Raw genomic sequence first — 16,701 nt, forward strand, 5'->3', positions numbered from 1 at the left:
CGACACAAAAGATAAAGGAACAAGATAGGGCTTGAGTACTCATCATGACGAGATGCTTACCCCTTTTGAATGCCGGACAAGACTGCCTTAAGAGATTGTTGCACAAGAACACGCGCTCTCACACCCCCTCCTCGCTCCGAATACCCGGTCGAGCGAGTAAACCAAATGTGATATTGCAAAAAGTATACACCTGCAGTACGTCCCACCCCCAAAAAAGACCGCTCCGGGTTTTGGCGTCGTGGCGTTGTCGCATCTGGCGTCCAGCCATGTCCATGACGGGAGCCAAAAACAACAAAGCAATTAGAAATGTCGGCGACCACCAAAGCGGAGGAGCCCGAAAAAAAAGGATGGTTGTAATGTCGTGACGCGGAAAAGGCGCTCCACCGGAGAACATGACGATGACAGAAGAAAAGAGGATAACAAGGTGGAGAATATGCTCGGCGAGATGCCCGGTGAGCCAAAGGTCCCTGCGGCTGTTATAACCCGTGGGGATCGTCGACGTGGTATTGTACCATTCACGCAACGCGTGGGCAGCGGCTGCCTGCATTCAGAAAGCACGAAGGCATGTTGTAAACATCACGCTTGACGACGGCTCGAAAGAAAAGCGAAAAAAAACATGCTAGCCATGGGTTGAGGTCGCTCACCGGTGCATGCAACCATCTCATGGCTGAACGCGTGGGTGATAGCACGATGCGATGCGGTAAAAAAAGGCTGGGGGGTTGCAGATCGAGGGCGAACCCTTGTGCCAAGCCCGCCAGTTGATGGTGGGTGCGCCACACGTCAGTCACCGTCCTTGAAGTATATGAAGGGGGTAGTTCGCTCGCCATCTCCTGCTTTGTATCTGCCACCGAACCCCCGGACAGGTTTGTCTTTCTTGATTCCCCAGATATCGTTCGGAGGTGTGTCAAACGGCTCGCCCCACTCCGGTTCGAGATGATCTACCCAAACGAGTAAGTGTCATGCACTTACACACCATGACCCCACAGAAGCACGCCCCCCACGGCATCCCCTCATCACCCACTCCTAATCGCCATATCCAACCAAAAAGGGCACCTTGCTGACAGACCCTGCGCAGAATCAAGAAGAGTGCAGACTACTCAACCCGAGGTCGCCCCCATCCCGACAAGTGCTCGGCGAGTCCCATCTGGCGACTTGCTGTTGAGCGTGTCGTAGACCAGGCCGATGACCTGATCGTGCTGGCCGAGGTCGGTGGCCTGGACTACCCGACAGGCATTGCCAAGAAGAGCCAAAGGTCCATCGCCCGCGCGACCAGGGTCCTGGCTCCATTCTCTCAGAATCTGCCAACCTGGAAGCTTATCGTTGACTTTGCCGCCCTTCTCGCCGTTCTCTTCAGCTTCCAGTACCACCTGGAACCATTAGACCTGCTGCTCGCATCTGTCCTTGGTACATGGATAGCCTGCCGTGCCGCTCTGGGCTGGGTACAGACAGCGACCAAGGCGGCGGCCGACATCAACTCGTCCCTGGGCGAGTTGTGCCTGGGCATGCCACAGCTGCACGCTACAGAGGAGGGATACCTTACTCAGAGCGCCCAAGATGCTCTTCTCGATGTGTACATATCGATGGCACAGCACCTATTGCATACCATGCAGTTCGTTGGGTCCCACCAGCGCGTGCTCCTTCATCAGAGGGCATGGACCAGACTCGCCATCCAGAGCGAGTCGGCAGTGTGGCAGCACAGAAAACTGGTGGCAACTGCGGAAGCGGAATGCTTGAGAAGTAAATATTCTCAAGATCGGCCGGGACTGGTCCAAAAGAGGCAGTGTTGTGGCAATGTCCCCATACGATTCAGCTCTCGCTTCCATGGTAGAGAGGATGCTCTTCAGGCGATTGCCATAGCGCTGAGTCCTGGACAACCCGGGTGTGGTCAGCTGAGATCTTTCGTGCTTTTCGGCATCGGTGGGGTTGGAAAGACTGAGATAGCACATCAATACGTGGCTCAACATCGTAAAGATTACTCGACAATCTTTTGGGTTAACGCCTCCAACCTCGAGACGTTGAGGGAGAGCTTTGAGGAAATTGCCCAGCTGGTTGAGACGGAGGTTCAAGGACCACAGTCTCCTATGACCAAAGTCCACAACTGGCTGAACGACACAGGTAAGTCAGCTTGGTTGTTTTCAGATTCCAATGATAGGTTGACTAACACGGAGGCAGATCAAACCTGGCTTTTGATAGTCGACGGAGCAGATGATCTGGAGATTTTGGAGAATTTCTGGCCAGGCAACGGCCGTGGTTCGGTCCTCATCACCACACGAGACCATACAGGCGCTCAGGAACGAGGGCTGGACTTGGTTCACAATGTCCGACCATTCAAACCCACTGAGAGCGGCAAGTTCTTGTTGAACAGTATAGGGATGTACAACCCATCCCCAGACGACCAATCGGTCGCCAACAGCATCGCGTGTCGACTCGGCCACCTCCCACTTACGCTCAAGCAGGCTAGCGGGTTCATAGTGCGGCGGCAACTGTCACTGAGCGACTTCATGTACAAGTACAGGCTCCAGCCCGACGCGGAGGAGATCGACGAGTTGAAATCATGCGGAGGGTACCCGCAAAGCGTCGCGAGCGTATGGGAGGACACATTCTCCAAGATCCCAGAAAAGTCTCTGCTGTTCTTGAACATCCTCGCCTTTATGCGGCCCAAGGGAGTAAAAGAGGAGGTTCTTTACCGAGGATCCGTGCTCCTCAGAAAGGCGCACCCAGAGATGGGGAGAGAGAGCTGGAAGCTGATGCTCTTCATGAACGAGAGTATGGAAATGTCCGAGGCGCAGGAGGTTCTGCTCAAGTGGGGTCTGATATCCCGGGATCCGCAGGCCGGCTTCGTGTCGATGCTCCGGGCGGTTCGGCAGCAGACCATGCGCCGGTTGAGAAACGATGAGCGTGAGCACTTTTCCTTCATCGCAAGAGAGATGCAGCGCCTGATGGCGGAAAAGGAAGAGGAAGAAAAGGCTGGGAGGACGGTGTCGGGATTCGCGGTGTGCATGCAAAAGCAACAGCCCAGATCTGAGAAGCTCACCGCCGTGCGGCCACCCGCGCCATGCGGAACCATTGCGCCGCTTGAACTGCCGCGAGGGAAGACTCTACCAGAATTGGCGGCAGCTCCAGTAGCTCCACCGCAGGGGGGAGATTGCCAGCGCGTGCCGCGACCGAGCATGATGAGGGCCGACATGACGGCCCCACCATTGAAGAGGAAAACACTGGCAGATTTCGTGGCTTTTATGGCGACTCAACCGCCGGGAGGCAGGAGTAGCGTGCCACCTGCCGTGAAGAGCACCGAGCGGGCTAGGGCGGTAGAGGCTATGGCTCGCCAAATAAACGCGCAGGCCAAACTGTCGCGGCCGAGCTCCCCTCAGGATCAGGAGTCAATGGACTCTGATAATTCTAAGTCTGAGACCTGAGGAAATTTGTTGAGGAAGAATGTGAAGGGCACAGGTTCGCTCTTTCCTCTTCTGTCGAGAAGGTGTGTCGAGCCTGCTTCGTCGGGTTATGTCTTTGATGGCCTCTGAAATCGTCACGGGACCTTGTTTTCTGTTTAGGCGTTTTTATTGTATCTTAATCGACTGGCATATATTGTAAAAATACATTTCGGCGCTGGTGTAAAAGTGTCGGACCATTTTCTTCATTTCGAATTCGCTTGTAACTGGAAGACGGGGTGGTTGACGGAGTGAATGACATGTATGAGCTAGGTACCTACCTAGGTACAAGCAGAACGATCTATTTTGCGGCAGGGATTAGTAAAAAATCAGGGGCAATGACTTACGCAGTGGTTTATCTATGGAAGTGTTATCACCTTTCACGATGCCTCTCTCCAAGTCACTGCCTGATGGAACATCGCCAATTCAGTAAGTACGTGCCATATAGCATAAACGACAGGGAGAGGGAGGATTTTAAGCTAGGTAATAAAGCACCTCAACTCCCTCCCAAACAAAAAAGTTTGGCTTGATAATAAACTAAAAGGGACCCTGTAGCTTCATGTCTAGTGACATGAGAAAGTATGTGAGAGGAACCCGGGGTGGGTTTAACTTGAAGCGTAAGTACCAACCTACCCATTGAGTGATCTAGGCCTACCCCTACTTTGTTGCGTAGATGATCTAGGTGGGCGCCTGTCTTGGCTGTTTTTCTACTTCGCACCTTCCGCTGCTGAGGGGCTGCTGTCATCGTGCATCACTCATAAGCAACACTGACCAACAAATCCAAGCAGAAATTCTATTCTGCACCTCGATTCGGCCAGCTGCCATTGGTCTGTACGTCTACGGCTGAATTTGTTGATAGGACAGGCCTTGCCCCTCGTTTTCACATCTTGATCAGTTAGTTGGAAATGTTCACGAACAGCAGGCTGAAGATCGGCCGGGCTGAGCGGAGGCCCAGCGCCCTTTCCTACATACGTCGCAACCTGGAAAATGAGCACCTCACAACAAAAGGCAGTCATACCAATCAAGAGTAACAGCTCTAACTAGGTACAAACTGAAGTAATCGCACTTCTAGCAAACCAAACGTTTCAAAATAGCCTGTTGGATCGCTATCCTGCTCAAAGTCGTGATGGATCCTGTTTCCGCCGCTGGCCTTGCCTCCAGCATCATTACTTCCATCGACTTCTCCACGAAACTCGTCAAGGGCTCGTACGATCTGTACAAGGCAGGAGGCAATGAGCAGCATGTGTAGCTTAGCAATGTCCTCGACGAATACAAGGCCGTCGCAAATTGACTTCAGGTACCAGCAACAACAGAATCTCGAGACGGCAAGCCTGGGTCAAGTTGCGAGAGCTCGCTGGCCAGTGTGAAGGTTTAGCCGCCGAGCTGAGCATGCTGTTGGACGACTTCAAGCTCAAGTTCGGAGTCGAAAGCAAAAGCATGTGCAAGGAGAAGAAAATTGCAAATATGGAGCAAAAGCTCAACTCTCTCCGAGGCCAAGTTTTGGTACGGATGACTTCTGTCATGATGTGAGTCGGGTTGTTTTATCCTCCTTTATCTTTCTTTTTACTCCCCACTAGCTTATGGTACTCAGTGAGGGACAAGCTTCACTGAAAGCGCACGCAGCAGAAGTTCAAACCGAAGGCGTGCGTCTATCCGTAGCCAAGAGAGAAGCCCCTGCCAAGGCCCAGGACGAGACGAATCAAATCTGCAAAAGGAATCAGGACGAAGTCGCAGCTCAAGAGTATGGCCAAAATCATAAATTTAGAGAGCCGATGGAAGAAATACGCACCACCATTGCAGGTTTCCAGCTGAGAGTTGAGGAAGCCCTCCGCGAGAGGACATCAGCCCAGAATTCGATACTGAGGAGACTTTGCTTCAGTAGTATGTATTCCCGTGGAGAAAGCGTATCTACCGCAGGATCTGGGACCTTTGAATGGCAGCTGGATGTCCCGGGACAGCTTTTGACGACGAGACCGAAAAGACAGCACTGACTCTGATCCTCACTCTGAAGACTGGAAGAGCTGCAAGGATGCTAGTGAAACGAGCAGCAACAGTGAAGACCTCGGAGAGCTTGTACAAAATTTAAATCATCCAGCAGTTTCTGAATACGAAAGGAGCGCTCGTCAGGAGCGAGATGAGCGCCGGCCCCAAACAAGCAAGGCAGTTGTCAGCTGGATCATATCAGCTGAGAACCTACAATGATAAGTCGTTCCGTATACCAGAGCTCAAGGCTGCCCTAAGCCGTATCATAGCCGTTGAGGGTTTTGACGATCACAGATTTTGCTTCTTGATTGAAAGCCTCGACGAATTCGAAGCAAATACAGAAACAGATCAGGGGGACTCGGCAGTCCTTCTTCAGAGCTGGGCACGCTGCCCGGACGTGAAAATTTGCGCCAGCAGTGGACCTCCTGAGGAGTTCCTTCAGAAGTTCAATTCCTACCTCAGGGTGCATCTCCACAAGCTTACCCGAGAAGATATCTATTGTTACACAGATGACCAGCTATCTTTGTCTTAGAATCATGACTATGAGCCACATGAGCTTCACTGCCTCGCCACCTCGATAGTTGACAAAGCTGATGGTGTATTCCTCTGGGCCCGCCTCGTCGTGAAGTCCCTGCTGGATAGTCTCAAACAACGCTTCACAATCAAAACACCTCGCCATGAGCTCGAAGGTATACCCAGTGGCCTAGAGCCATTATTTAATGAGCGTTTCGCCCAAATGGGACCGCTAGACCGAAGAATATCAGCTATAATGATTATGCTGACTTTGCGAAGCTGGAACCGTCGTCGGACCGCATTGGTATACCCCTGGATTGAAGATCTCGAAAACCACGACTTCCCGTTCGATATTCCTAGCCGGGCTATGATAGATGAGGAGATCTTTCATCGCAAGGGCGTCGTTCATGGCCAATTGGACAAGGTTACGAAAGGTTTGTTGGAATTTACGCAGCCTTTGCCGAACTTGACGGATGAGTTTTCTCTGAACACATACAGTTCTTGCACCGATCAGCTCTCAACTGTTTCTCCGAACCTGGGCGCAAAAGACAATTAGAGGGTTTCCTAGGCCCTTGCTACAGCTTTGAGGAGGACTTGAAGCGTTTGTGCTTGGCTGCATTTAAATGTTACCGCCCCTCTGCTACCACCCTTGGATCCCCGAATTGCAGCGGTTCATTGATAATATTTACTGCATTTTTCAGCTTCGATGCCCCAATCAATGGCGAGAAGTACTTTGTCGAAATAGACAACACGATTGAGAACCTTCGAAAAATGCAGTACAAAATCCCGGGCGGGCATCAAAAAGATGGCATGATAAAGCTCCATTGGTGGGGAAACCCAGAAAACTGAGCTCACCACGCTGATATATATGCAATCGATGAAATAGTTTACGATTTGTCACTTCCGCACGTTCTGGCTTACTACGGGGATTTCTTAAACTCTTGTGGCCTGGTTTTGGAGCAACTTGAACAAGATCCCTCGCTCATCTTGCCAAAAGAGGATGGCCTTAGCTTACTTCTTTCAGCTTGTTTGGGAGATCGCGGCGGAAACTCTGAGCTCGCGCGAGGTTTGTTGCTTGCAGGCGCTTGCCCTAACGCCAGGGTAGTTGTTCGGTTCCGTGGAGGAATACCTCGAGACCTGTACCGGCAGGATTCCTCGCAAGATGTTCCCTAAGGCTTGCCTGGTCCCACAATCTGGTCAACGTTTCCAAATCATCTAGCTAACAATTGTTTGTACCACTCACCCTTGAGAAAATCAAGACAATGCATCGACAATTGCACAAAAGCTTTTGACAGTATGCACATCTTCCTTCAGTATGGTGCCAGTTCAGATGTGCTTTTCTTAAATTCCAGAAGGTGGCTTGGATGATGGGGTTTTCCTTGGGTACATTTGCATTGACGGTCAAACTGGACATGTTGACTGTCATTCCCGTCGTTGGTGAGTCATCAATGGTGGGCGAATGGATTGAGCAAGTGACTAGCTGCGGCCTCGTGCTCTACTGGCGGATGACAAAATGCCCGGACGGATTCAGATCAGGATTCAGGCCCAACAATCAGGTTATGAAGCGGGCTTTTCTACAGCGATCAAGGCCAAGAATTATTGCCGGAATCATCCACCTGCCTACTTTGCTTAGCGAAATTCCACTTGTGCTTCCGCCGTCTTCGGATCTTGTCCCTGACCATATGTAGGCCAAGGTATCTGGATGTCCCGAGCGGGAAAGTGTTGAATCTTTTTCACTCTTTGTGTTTCCGATGTATTAATGAAGGCCTACAGCTATCATATCCGGGACATGGCCAGAGTTATGATACCTGTAGATCGCCTTGTACTAGTCTAGCCATGCAAAGACTTTGGCATCGCAATGCGGATCAGGCCAAAATCCTGTATCTCTAGGTCTCTGCGCAACGACGGTTTAAGCACCCGCAACCTTTCTCATCCTGTTGCTGCGCAGCACCTCGGTAATTTTCGTACTTGTAGACGCCAAACGATAGGAGTCTACTGCACTCCGGATTCGCCACCCATTTTTCACGTGTCTATCAGCGAACTTCAGTAAGGTAGTAACTAATATTGCCAAGGCAGATGCCGGTCTTTTTGCTTATTCTCTTGAATTCTGAGGCTACCTGTTACTTTGACCTGGTTGGCAAAATGTCACGATCCACGGTACAGTAAAGAGTGGAGGAAGTTGGTTGTCTAATTTCGAGATTTACAATCACGAAACCAAGAATGCAAAAAAAAGGGCAAGGAAAAGGAATGGAAAGGAAAGACAACAATCAGTGAAGCCAAATATGTGCGCCAACTTTTTTTTTTTCTTTTTTTGCAAACAAAACCCCCTTACAGAACGCAGCCAAGTACAATCTCACCCCTGGATATCGACCCCATCACCACATCTCGAGAGCATTTCCGAGACCTAGGAAGTTTTTTTTTAGGTAACGCAGCTGCTCGTAACGGAGCCATCAGAGTCATAGCCGTCGTCACCGTTTGAACCGACGCTGCTGGGAGGACTGCTAGACCCGACGCTGCTGGGAGGACTGCTAGACCCGACGCTGCTGGCCGGGGAGACGGGGATGGCGCTGACCGTGATACCAATGGCCAAAACAGCTATCAGCTTGAAGAAGTGCATTTTGTCTTGCGTGGGTGGCTTGCAGAGAGAGAGAAGATGAGATGAAGGGCTTGTTTTGGAAGAAAAAGAATTGTTCCAGTTGTGTGTGAGAATGAATGGATATAGGCACTGTTGGTCGATTGAAAGCTTGATTAGGATGCTATGGAAGGGATGTTTAGTTGTAGTAATGGGAAATATCTGCTTTTAATTTATACGTTCTAGCTTTCAGCAAGTAATTATAGTTTTGTTTTTCTAAAAAAAAGAAGAAAAAAAAGGAAATAAGAAATAAGAATCCGCAAATATACCAAGATGTCAAGAATGGGGCCATCTCGGGCTGCCCGACTAACTAATCAGCAGACTACTCGAGTCGCGAACAGGGCTTTGTTGGTGATTTTGTAGTGGTGAAGACCTGGATGCCAGCAGGGTCCGGAAATATAGTTTAAAAATATACCGCATCTCCTTGCTGCAGAACATGGAGGCCCATGCCCATCCCGAATTGAACTGAGCGGAATCAATTCAACGCAGCCGTTTGCCTGGGTCAGCATATTTCAAGAGTCGGGCTCGACCGCCCAAAGGAAAATAAATAGCACCAAAAACAAACATGTTTTATCCCGCACGATGCAAGGGGTCACTCCCGGCCCGGGGGAGCAGCACGAATGCGGGTGTGCTAGAAACAGGCAGCAGCAGCAGCAGTCGCAATAGAGGGCTATGCTCTCCCAGATAGGAAACTTGGATCTAACGACGGTCATGGTTGTTGCATGCAACGTTTGCCACTCTCCCGCCGTGTCATCGTCTGGTGCTTTCCATACCCCTACGTAATTTTCAAGGATAGGAGCCGCCCCTGGGAAGCGTCTCTTCCAAGCCTGGGTGTGCGACTACTCAGTGACATACTCGAGCCGACATCTCACAAGACCAAGGCACAGGATGCATCGGAAGGAATCGACATCCTCTGGCTGCAGGCTTTGAAGTTGGGCGCAACGGGCATGAAAAAAAAGCCCGCTCTGTATCGATCTTAGAAAACAGAAAAAAAAAGACGACCTCGTGTGGGATCCCTTCTCGACGGCCTGCCTCTACTCCAGAACCATTTATGGATGCTTTGGATATGTGGTCAGCATTGACGGCCACCTGGTGATTTGGGCCTGGCCGCCTTGAAGGCACGAGAATTTCAACTTTTGTTTGGATTGTTTGAGTGAAGAATCTGGGCCCCTAGGATGCAAGAAACCGCGCCTCTTCTTGCGCCAGAGAAATCAGTGTATTGTGTGTGGTTGTTTTATACTTTTTGGCTTGGGGAAAGCGTCCGGATATTCCTTGGTGTGAAGAAGGACCAGAAGCCTGGCGCTATTGAACGGGGGACAGCTCGACTCATCATCTGAATCTGATTTGGGATTACATAACCAACACCACTCCCGCCATTGACCAAACGTGGACTGCCGAAAGTCGTCACGGACTCACGGAAAAGGCCGCACCTCCACCCACACGCAATTGGCAGCCCTATCCCACCAAGACCGCTATACTGTTGCATATGCGCACCCACCACCACCCATTGAAACCGTTACATTTTTGCACGCACGCAACCGTGACCACCCGTTAATATTTTATACTTTGGCATGTATAAATATTTTCTACTATGGAGATCGCTATCTTAATACATATAATCTTAATTTTTAATCTTCAAAATGCACAAGTTCAAATGGATATTAATGGGCGGTTTCAATGCGTGGTAAGGGGTGGTAGTAGGTGGCAAGCACAGTCAAATCAGGCGGGGCCACAGTCAGAAAGAATACTATGGTATCGTGCGAAAAATTCCCTCCCCTGTCACCGTACGTTTATACGTGGGTTTTCAACAACTTTAACTGTTCGCGGGGAGCTTCAAATACCGGAATTTGATTTTTTTCGCAAAAGTTATTACCAATGCCGGAAATACCTATAAGCCCCATACCATTGAGCAACTGTGCCATAGGAGGAAATTTTTATCCCTACCACCATAATCGGTGTGAGGGCCGAAAGTTTATTATAGTACTTACTTGGGGCCTCATACCACGTAGTGATTCGCCAAGGAAGGCATCGACTGTTTTCATGGCTCACGAGTATAAGTATAGCACCTGTGCGAAAATATTGCAGCACAACAGGGTCACTCCCCCCCACCTTGGAGGTTGCAATCAAATTGCACACCGACTGTAACATGACATGCTCACCTTGAGCGGAAGCGGTCCCGGATGTAAATTACAAGACGAATTAATAATCTCTGGAGGTCTCGGCTTAACCCTCAGCAGTCGGGCGATATATAGCAGCCTACAAATCTCGTCTCGTCCTGACCATACCATGCTATCACTAGCTGTTTGAAATTGATTGCGCTATCTCGAAAGACAAACAACCCATACCGACAAAAATGGGTGGGAAGATAGCACTAGCAGGCGCTTCGACTGGCCTCGGCGCTTCCTTCGTTGACGCGCTGGTCGAGAAGAACGTGACGGATTTCGTGGTATTGTCACGCAAAGCTTCTGAGGACGTGCGGAAAATTGCGGTCGACTACAATGACGTTGAGAGCCTTCAACGTGTCTTGGAAGAGTATCAGATTGAGACTGTCGTCTCTACGATAGCAATTGACACCGATGACTCGGGCCAGGCTCAGATGAACCTCATTGCCGCTGCCGAGCAGGCAAGCTGTACGAAGCGTTTTATTCCCAGCGAGTTTGGCGCGATTTACCAAGAAGAGCAAGTTTCACATCACCGCTCCACCCCTCTTGGGCTGCTCCGAGAGGCAAATACCATACATGACTCCGGTTCAACCAAAACATGAAAAAAGACTAACCGCCGCCGTGCAGCCAGCTTGATTTTGCGCCCGTATTTAGATGGAAGTTCAAGGCCAAGGCCGCCCTCGAGGCCAGCAATCTCGAGTACACGTTGGTCTCGAACAGCCTTTTCCTCGACTACTGGTGTCCCCCGAGCATCCCGACGCGCCTGACCAGGGCGCCGCCTATGCTCCTGGACCTTGCATGCCGCGTCGCCACCGTGCCCGGCGACGGAAACACGCCGATGGTCCTGACTCACACGCGGGACGTGGCCCGGTATACTGTGGCACTGCTCGGCATTCCGAAATGGGTGACGACTCGGTACACGATAATCGCAAACCGCCTCACCTTGAACGAAGCGGTGAAGATGGCGGAGGAGATTTTGGGCGAGCCGATGAAAGTTTACTACGACTCGGTGGAGGACCTTGCCCAGGGCAAAGTGACCATGACCCCGACGTATGAGAAGGCGATCAAAGGCACGCCGAGGGAGAAGCCTGTGACATATGCGGTAGCAATGGCGAGCCTGTATATTCACAACGGCCACAACGACCTTCCCACGGAGCACAACCTGGTCGACATGTTTCCAGACATTAAGCCCTTGACCGTTCGCGAGGTCATCGAGGCTTGGCGCTAGGGTATGGCATTGCAGCTCAAGTGTTTCGTTTTTAGACCAAGAATTAAATTCTTTTATTTGGTCCAAGTATGCGAACCTTTTCTGCCGCCGTAAACTGGCTCAATTACCTGACTGTTGCTTGAGATGGACGGCGTATACTTGTCGACGTGACTTTCCAAACCGTTTCTGTAAGGACACTGAGATGATAAAGTGCTCGAAAAAAAAAACAACTGTCAAAGACTTTGGCCCAAAATATAGTAGTGAGATTTGGGACAACAAACTCCATGTAAATGGAAATGGAATTGGAAATGGAACTGCATAGATAGTGTAAGCAAAAAGGAAGAGGGAAACAAAAACATACAACACCGAGGATTCCCCAGTGGTCACCCACCTGAGTACTAGTTCGGCCCTCACTGGTTTGACTAGGGGAGAGCGGACGGGATCCCGTATACTCCAGTGGGTATGGTCGTATGTGATAGAGCGTGGAATTTGCATGTCCTATATTTTATACTGTTGTGTAATTTTTTTCGCAAGTTCAACTGTTTTGTCTGTTTGTTGTTTGGCCACAGACCTGCCCAAACGGGAAAGTGGCATGATCACCGACTGATGTTTCGAAACAGGTTTTACTCTCGCAACCCGTGACTCGTACTTTCCCGCGTGGTTTTCAAGCTTTTTTTCTTTCTTCTTTTTTCTTGCTTTTTTTTTCTTTCGGAATTCATTTACCAAGGGTCTGAAGACCACAAATGTCATGGCGCGGAATTCGGAACAGGCCTTATTCACCGACGTTACAAGTATAAAGGATAACCACTGTTTTAGTCCTTTGGCGCACGAGACTATCGCCCCCTGGCCAGCATGCAAAGAAATAAAAACGAATTGTACTGGCTTGATGTCCGAACGAAAAGAGAGATCAGAAAAAAAAAGTAGCAACACATGACAAAACACATTCTGGCAGTCCTCGAATCACAACTTGACGGGGTACCGGCGGCGTCCACATTCACGGGACCTCATCAGTCGATTCAACCATGAGAAAATTGAGAAACTCAGCCTCCCACCAATTGTACCAGTCCTGCGTCTGAAGGCCAGACTTGACAAGCTTGTGCATGGCTCCCATAAGCCAGATCTGGCTGCCCTGGTCGGTGAAACCAGGATCGGGAACCGGCTGGGACGCGAGGACGTCGGCAACCTGCTTCTCGTGTCGGCTGTTTACATAGACGAGCCCGGAGTCGAGGTGCCCCATGTAGAACTTGGACTCGGTCCAATCGACCTGGCGGTCGCAGCGGTCAATCTTCCACGCGCGCTCGCCCGTCGGCTCCGCCTTTGGCATTTTCTGCTTCGACCCCTTCTTCTTGCCGTCTGCGCCCTTGTCCTTGTCGTTGTCGATCTCGTCCACGACGCGCAGGACGTGAACCGTCTGGTGGAAGTGGGGGTTCTGGGCCGATTCTAGCTGGACGAGGACGTGGCGGTTGTTCCATATGTCGGGCTCGCCATGGAACATGTACACCACGAGGGACTGGGTCCAGAGCTCAGACTCGGCCTCCACTTTGGCTTTGCCCTTGTCCTGCTTCTTGGGATCCTGGTTTTTGGGGTTTTGACTGTTGAGCTTGCTGTGTCGAGACCCCGAGGGCTGCCTCGTAGAGGGCATCGTTGGAGAGCGGGTGCCAGGTGAGTATGGCTGATGGATGGTATCTTGAGCGTGATGTTGACAAAAGGATGTGGCTATCCTGGAGTTGAGGAAAGAAGGAGAGCGGAGGAGGGGAATCGACAAGCCAGCAGCACAAGATATAACAGGGACGTGTGGAGTATCACCGCCGATTATCGGATCCGTGCCGTCCTCGTTGCATGTCACAGTTCACCGGCGTGGGCCTGACCACCCCAAAACCACGCGGCAGCATCTTCCGATTGATCGATTACGCGCTAGCTGCTTAGACGAGGGTGGTGCTGTGTTACCTGAGATGCGGCCGGAGCAGCACGGGGCCATCTCTGCTCTCCGAATCAGGCTTCTTGCTTCCGAGATTCCCTGCTTCCAGATTGGCTACATGGCAAGAAAGATATACTCGAGGTATTTTCGCGCGGGAAACAAGTTCCGCACGTGCTGTCCGAGGGTGTCCCACTCCGCCGGCCGGGTGTCGAGGCCACGAATCGTTCCGCAATACTCCCAGTACTCGGGATTCCAGCCAGAAGTCTGCCAATCGATCATGGCAGCGACGCAACCATTGCAAACAATAATGTTGCGACCCGAGAGGTGGCCCTGCGTGAACCGGACGGGAAAGTCGTCCGCGAGACGGCTGGGCAGCTCCTACCAGTAGTTTCGACTGACCCTCCTTGTTCTTGAGCAGCCAGGCGTGCAGCTCCTCGACGGCGCCGAGCTTTCCGCCCGTCCACTGGAAGATACCAGGGTGGACAGTCGCCTCACCGTTGAGGCGGCCGATGAAGGGCTCGCCCGTCGCGGCACCTCGCGCAGCTGGCTCGCACCAATCGGACAAACTTGATGTTGGTGAAGAGAGGGTCTGGCGCTTGAGTTCGGGATTGCGCTTCATGAAGCGCTCAGGCCAGTGGACCCCTGGTCTGTATAGAGCTTCTGCAAAGTCGTGCATCACTTTGGTGGTGATGGCCAGGCCGCCGTCTAGGCCCCGCCAAGCCCACGTCGAGACGACATCCTCCTGTTTCTTCGAAAAGTTTCCTTGGGTAGCTGGTTTGCGGTTCTCGGACCAGTCCTCGTTTGTTTGACAACTACTGCTGCACGTGACTGCCCCGAACACACCACCTAGTCATCTTGACTCCAAATAATATATCGGCGTCAATCTACACTTGTCATGATTTATTCATATTTATTATATTAAGCCTTCATTACAGGCGTCTAGAATAGCTAATCAAGGTTTTCACTTGAACAATCAAGGATGCGTGTGCCACTGTCCAGCTCAGGGGTCACCCCCGAGTCAGGCTCACGCAAGGTGATATGCATGTATTCGTCTAAATATATGCATGTCTTCCAAATATGTAAATATTACCAAGCATGAACAGAATTTAATCATAATCATGAGAGAGTCCTGTATGTAATTATGAAAACTGCAGTCTGTCATTTGTATGCCTCTTGGCAAAAAGCATTCACCTCTCGGGCATCCTGACACAAGCGCCACTGACACGGTCCAAGCTGTAGGATAGATAGAGCAAGGGCACTTCGACTGCCAATTTGTTGGCGCCTTAAAAATACAAAGCAAGAAAAGCTAAATGCAGCGTCTGAAATGAAATGGTGCCAATTCTAAGAGCTAAAAAGCAAAGAAATGCAAAAGATGGGGAAATCCAAGATCAGTACAGGCAAATTCTGTTTTTTTTTAAAAAACCGCGTAGGTATCCATTCTTTTTTCACCTCCCACTAGCGAACCAAACTCCCCACCCGGCTCGTCACACATCCACGAGTCTGCTGCCCTATGAGCTCGGCGCCGTGTAATAGCTGGTGACCTCGTCGTCGGAATCGTCACCGTGCCACCCGCCAGTGGTGGACTGCGACGCGGCCGGAGTAGCACTCGACCCGACCGAGGAGCGCGGCGAGTCGGGATCTTCCTCGCGACCGGGGCGGTGAGCGCCGCCGCGGTGCCGGATGACGGTGTCGTACTGCTGCCTGATGGGGGCGGCGCTGACCGTTGCGGTGACGGCCAAAAGGGCCAGGAGCTTACAGACGTGCATATTTTGGGGTGGCTTTGGGGTATTTCAAAAAGGAAAAAAAAAGAAAAGAAAAAGGGGCAAAGATTGGTTTGGAATCGGATGTGAACCGAATAGACAGGTGGGTAAGCTGCTAGGCTTGATGGGGATAGCAAAAAAAGGTATTTACTAAATATCCACGACGGAGGAAGAATATGCTTCTGGGTACAAGTCTTGGCTCGCAGTGGAACGGATTAGCTTCTTTTCATGAATAAATACAGTAACTAGTAGTAAGATGCATAAATCCCGGAATTTGCAGGTTCAATACTACCGCTCGGCCCGCCAACTGTGTATGCCCGCAGCGATTACATGTAAAAAAAAGGAGGAACAGCCAAAAATAAGCCCCCGCGATTCGTTTAAAAGACGTGCCGAAAAAAACTCTCGACTCGTACTACCAGGCTGCAGTTCGACGCTGCTCTATGCATCGCTCATGGGCGACGCAAGGTTAGGTCGTGTCTATATTCACCATTAATACAACCCCTGTGACTTAATTGGGCCGAGGTGGTCGAGCCGTCTCTCCCAACTCCCATCGACCGCCTTGTAAGTGCAGCGGTGAGCTGGGTCGCGGAACTAGGGAAGCTGATTCAGATGCGCCCACTCAGAGCCAGTCAGAACAGTGGGAGATTTACCTGACAAGGATCTGCCCAGGTAATGTTCCCTTGGTCACTCTTTTAGCTACATACAATCGACTTTATAGTATGAGCAATGCATCAGCTTCATCCTTGCAAGGAGCACAGAAATGCAGCCTTTCGGTAAACTCGGTCACGCCTTTGACCGTCAAGGTCCATTATCTTCACCCTTGGACTATAAAGATGCTATTTTCGGCTTCCGTCTTGTTTCTAACTAGACCTAGCACTTTGGGATTTTTTTCTTTTCTTTTTTTGCAACGGCAGTAATAGCCCCATTGAAGCGTACATAGTTATCCGGGCGTCTTGGGTTCACTCCTCAAGCTGCAGGCATTACCCACAATATGTTCTCGTCAGCGACAGCAAGACCAGTCTTTTTTGTATCTACCAAGCACGCCATCATATGCGAGACCTTCTTCATTCTTGGAACAAAAAAAAAAAAAAAAAA

At 50.7% G+C, this 16,701-nt stretch overlaps 7 protein-coding genes and 1 non-coding gene across 8 annotated transcripts; 5 read left to right on the forward strand and 3 right to left on the reverse strand.

Moving 5' to 3' along the window:
- Positions 1-838: 838 nt before the first annotated feature.
- Positions 839-3,631, forward strand: MGG_03038 (uncharacterized protein). The gene is made up of 3 exons (XM_003720597.1): positions 839-950; positions 1,076-2,115; positions 2,173-3,631. The coding sequence occupies exons 1-3, from the start codon at positions 934-936 to the stop codon at positions 3,414-3,416; spliced, it is 2,301 nt and encodes a 766-aa protein (XP_003720645.1). The 5' UTR covers positions 839-933; the 3' UTR covers positions 3,417-3,631.
- A 185-nt stretch (positions 3,632-3,816) lies between these two features.
- MGG_03037 (uncharacterized protein) lies at positions 3,817-5,633 on the forward strand (the record flags this gene model as incomplete). The annotated part of the gene is made up of 6 exons (XM_003720598.1): positions 3,817-3,860; positions 3,987-4,048; positions 4,526-4,676; positions 4,745-4,934; positions 5,009-5,312; positions 5,443-5,633. 6 exons carry the CDS (start codon positions 3,817-3,819, stop codon positions 5,631-5,633), a joined length of 942 nt encoding a protein of 313 aa, XP_003720646.1.
- A 1,005-nt stretch (positions 5,634-6,638) lies between these two features.
- On the reverse strand, positions 6,639-7,341 carry MGG_17881 (uncharacterized protein; the record flags this gene model as incomplete). The annotated part of the gene is made up of 2 exons (XM_003720599.1): positions 6,639-7,107; positions 7,171-7,341. The coding sequence occupies 2 exons, from the start codon at positions 7,339-7,341 to the stop codon at positions 7,018-7,020; spliced, it is 261 nt and encodes an 86-aa protein (XP_003720647.1). The 3' UTR covers positions 6,639-7,017.
- Positions 7,342-7,375: 34 nt separating this feature from the next.
- MGG_17882 (uncharacterized protein) lies at positions 7,376-8,176 on the forward strand (the record flags this gene model as incomplete). Its single annotated transcript, XM_003720600.1, has 2 exons — positions 7,376-7,611; positions 8,000-8,176. The coding sequence occupies 2 exons, from the start codon at positions 7,376-7,378 to the stop codon at positions 8,091-8,093; spliced, it is 330 nt and encodes a 109-aa protein (XP_003720648.1). The 3' UTR covers positions 8,094-8,176.
- Positions 8,177-9,141: 965 nt separating this feature from the next.
- MGG_17883 (uncharacterized protein) lies at positions 9,142-9,489 on the forward strand (the record flags this gene model as incomplete). The annotated part of the gene is made up of 2 exons (XM_003720601.1): positions 9,142-9,185; positions 9,351-9,489. The coding sequence occupies 2 exons, from the start codon at positions 9,142-9,144 to the stop codon at positions 9,487-9,489; spliced, it is 183 nt and encodes a 60-aa protein (XP_003720649.1).
- A 1,099-nt stretch (positions 9,490-10,588) lies between these two features.
- On the forward strand, positions 10,589-12,374 carry MGG_03036 (uncharacterized protein). Its single transcript, XM_003720602.1, has 2 exons — positions 10,589-11,238; positions 11,349-12,374. The coding sequence occupies exons 1-2, from the start codon at positions 10,913-10,915 to the stop codon at positions 11,947-11,949; spliced, it is 927 nt and encodes a 308-aa protein (XP_003720650.1). The 5' UTR covers positions 10,589-10,912; the 3' UTR covers positions 11,950-12,374.
- On the reverse strand, positions 12,283-12,398 carry MGG_20358. The gene has a single exon (XR_001729813.1). It is a non-coding gene; the product is annotated as a 5S ribosomal RNA (ribosomal RNA).
- Positions 12,399-12,922: 524 nt separating this feature from the next.
- MGG_17884 (uncharacterized protein) lies at positions 12,923-14,522 on the reverse strand (the record flags this gene model as incomplete). Its single annotated transcript, XM_003720603.1, has 3 exons — positions 12,923-13,600; positions 14,018-14,110; positions 14,229-14,522. 3 exons carry the CDS (start codon positions 14,520-14,522, stop codon positions 12,923-12,925), a joined length of 1,065 nt encoding a protein of 354 aa, XP_003720651.1.
- Positions 14,523-16,701: the final 2,179 nt, after the last annotated feature.

Source organism: Pyricularia oryzae, chromosome 7 (genome assembly GCF_000002495.2).
Source record: "Pyricularia oryzae 70-15 chromosome 7, whole genome shotgun sequence".
In the NCBI taxonomy this organism is placed as follows: Eukaryota; Fungi; Ascomycota; class Sordariomycetes; order Magnaporthales; family Pyriculariaceae; genus Pyricularia; species Pyricularia oryzae.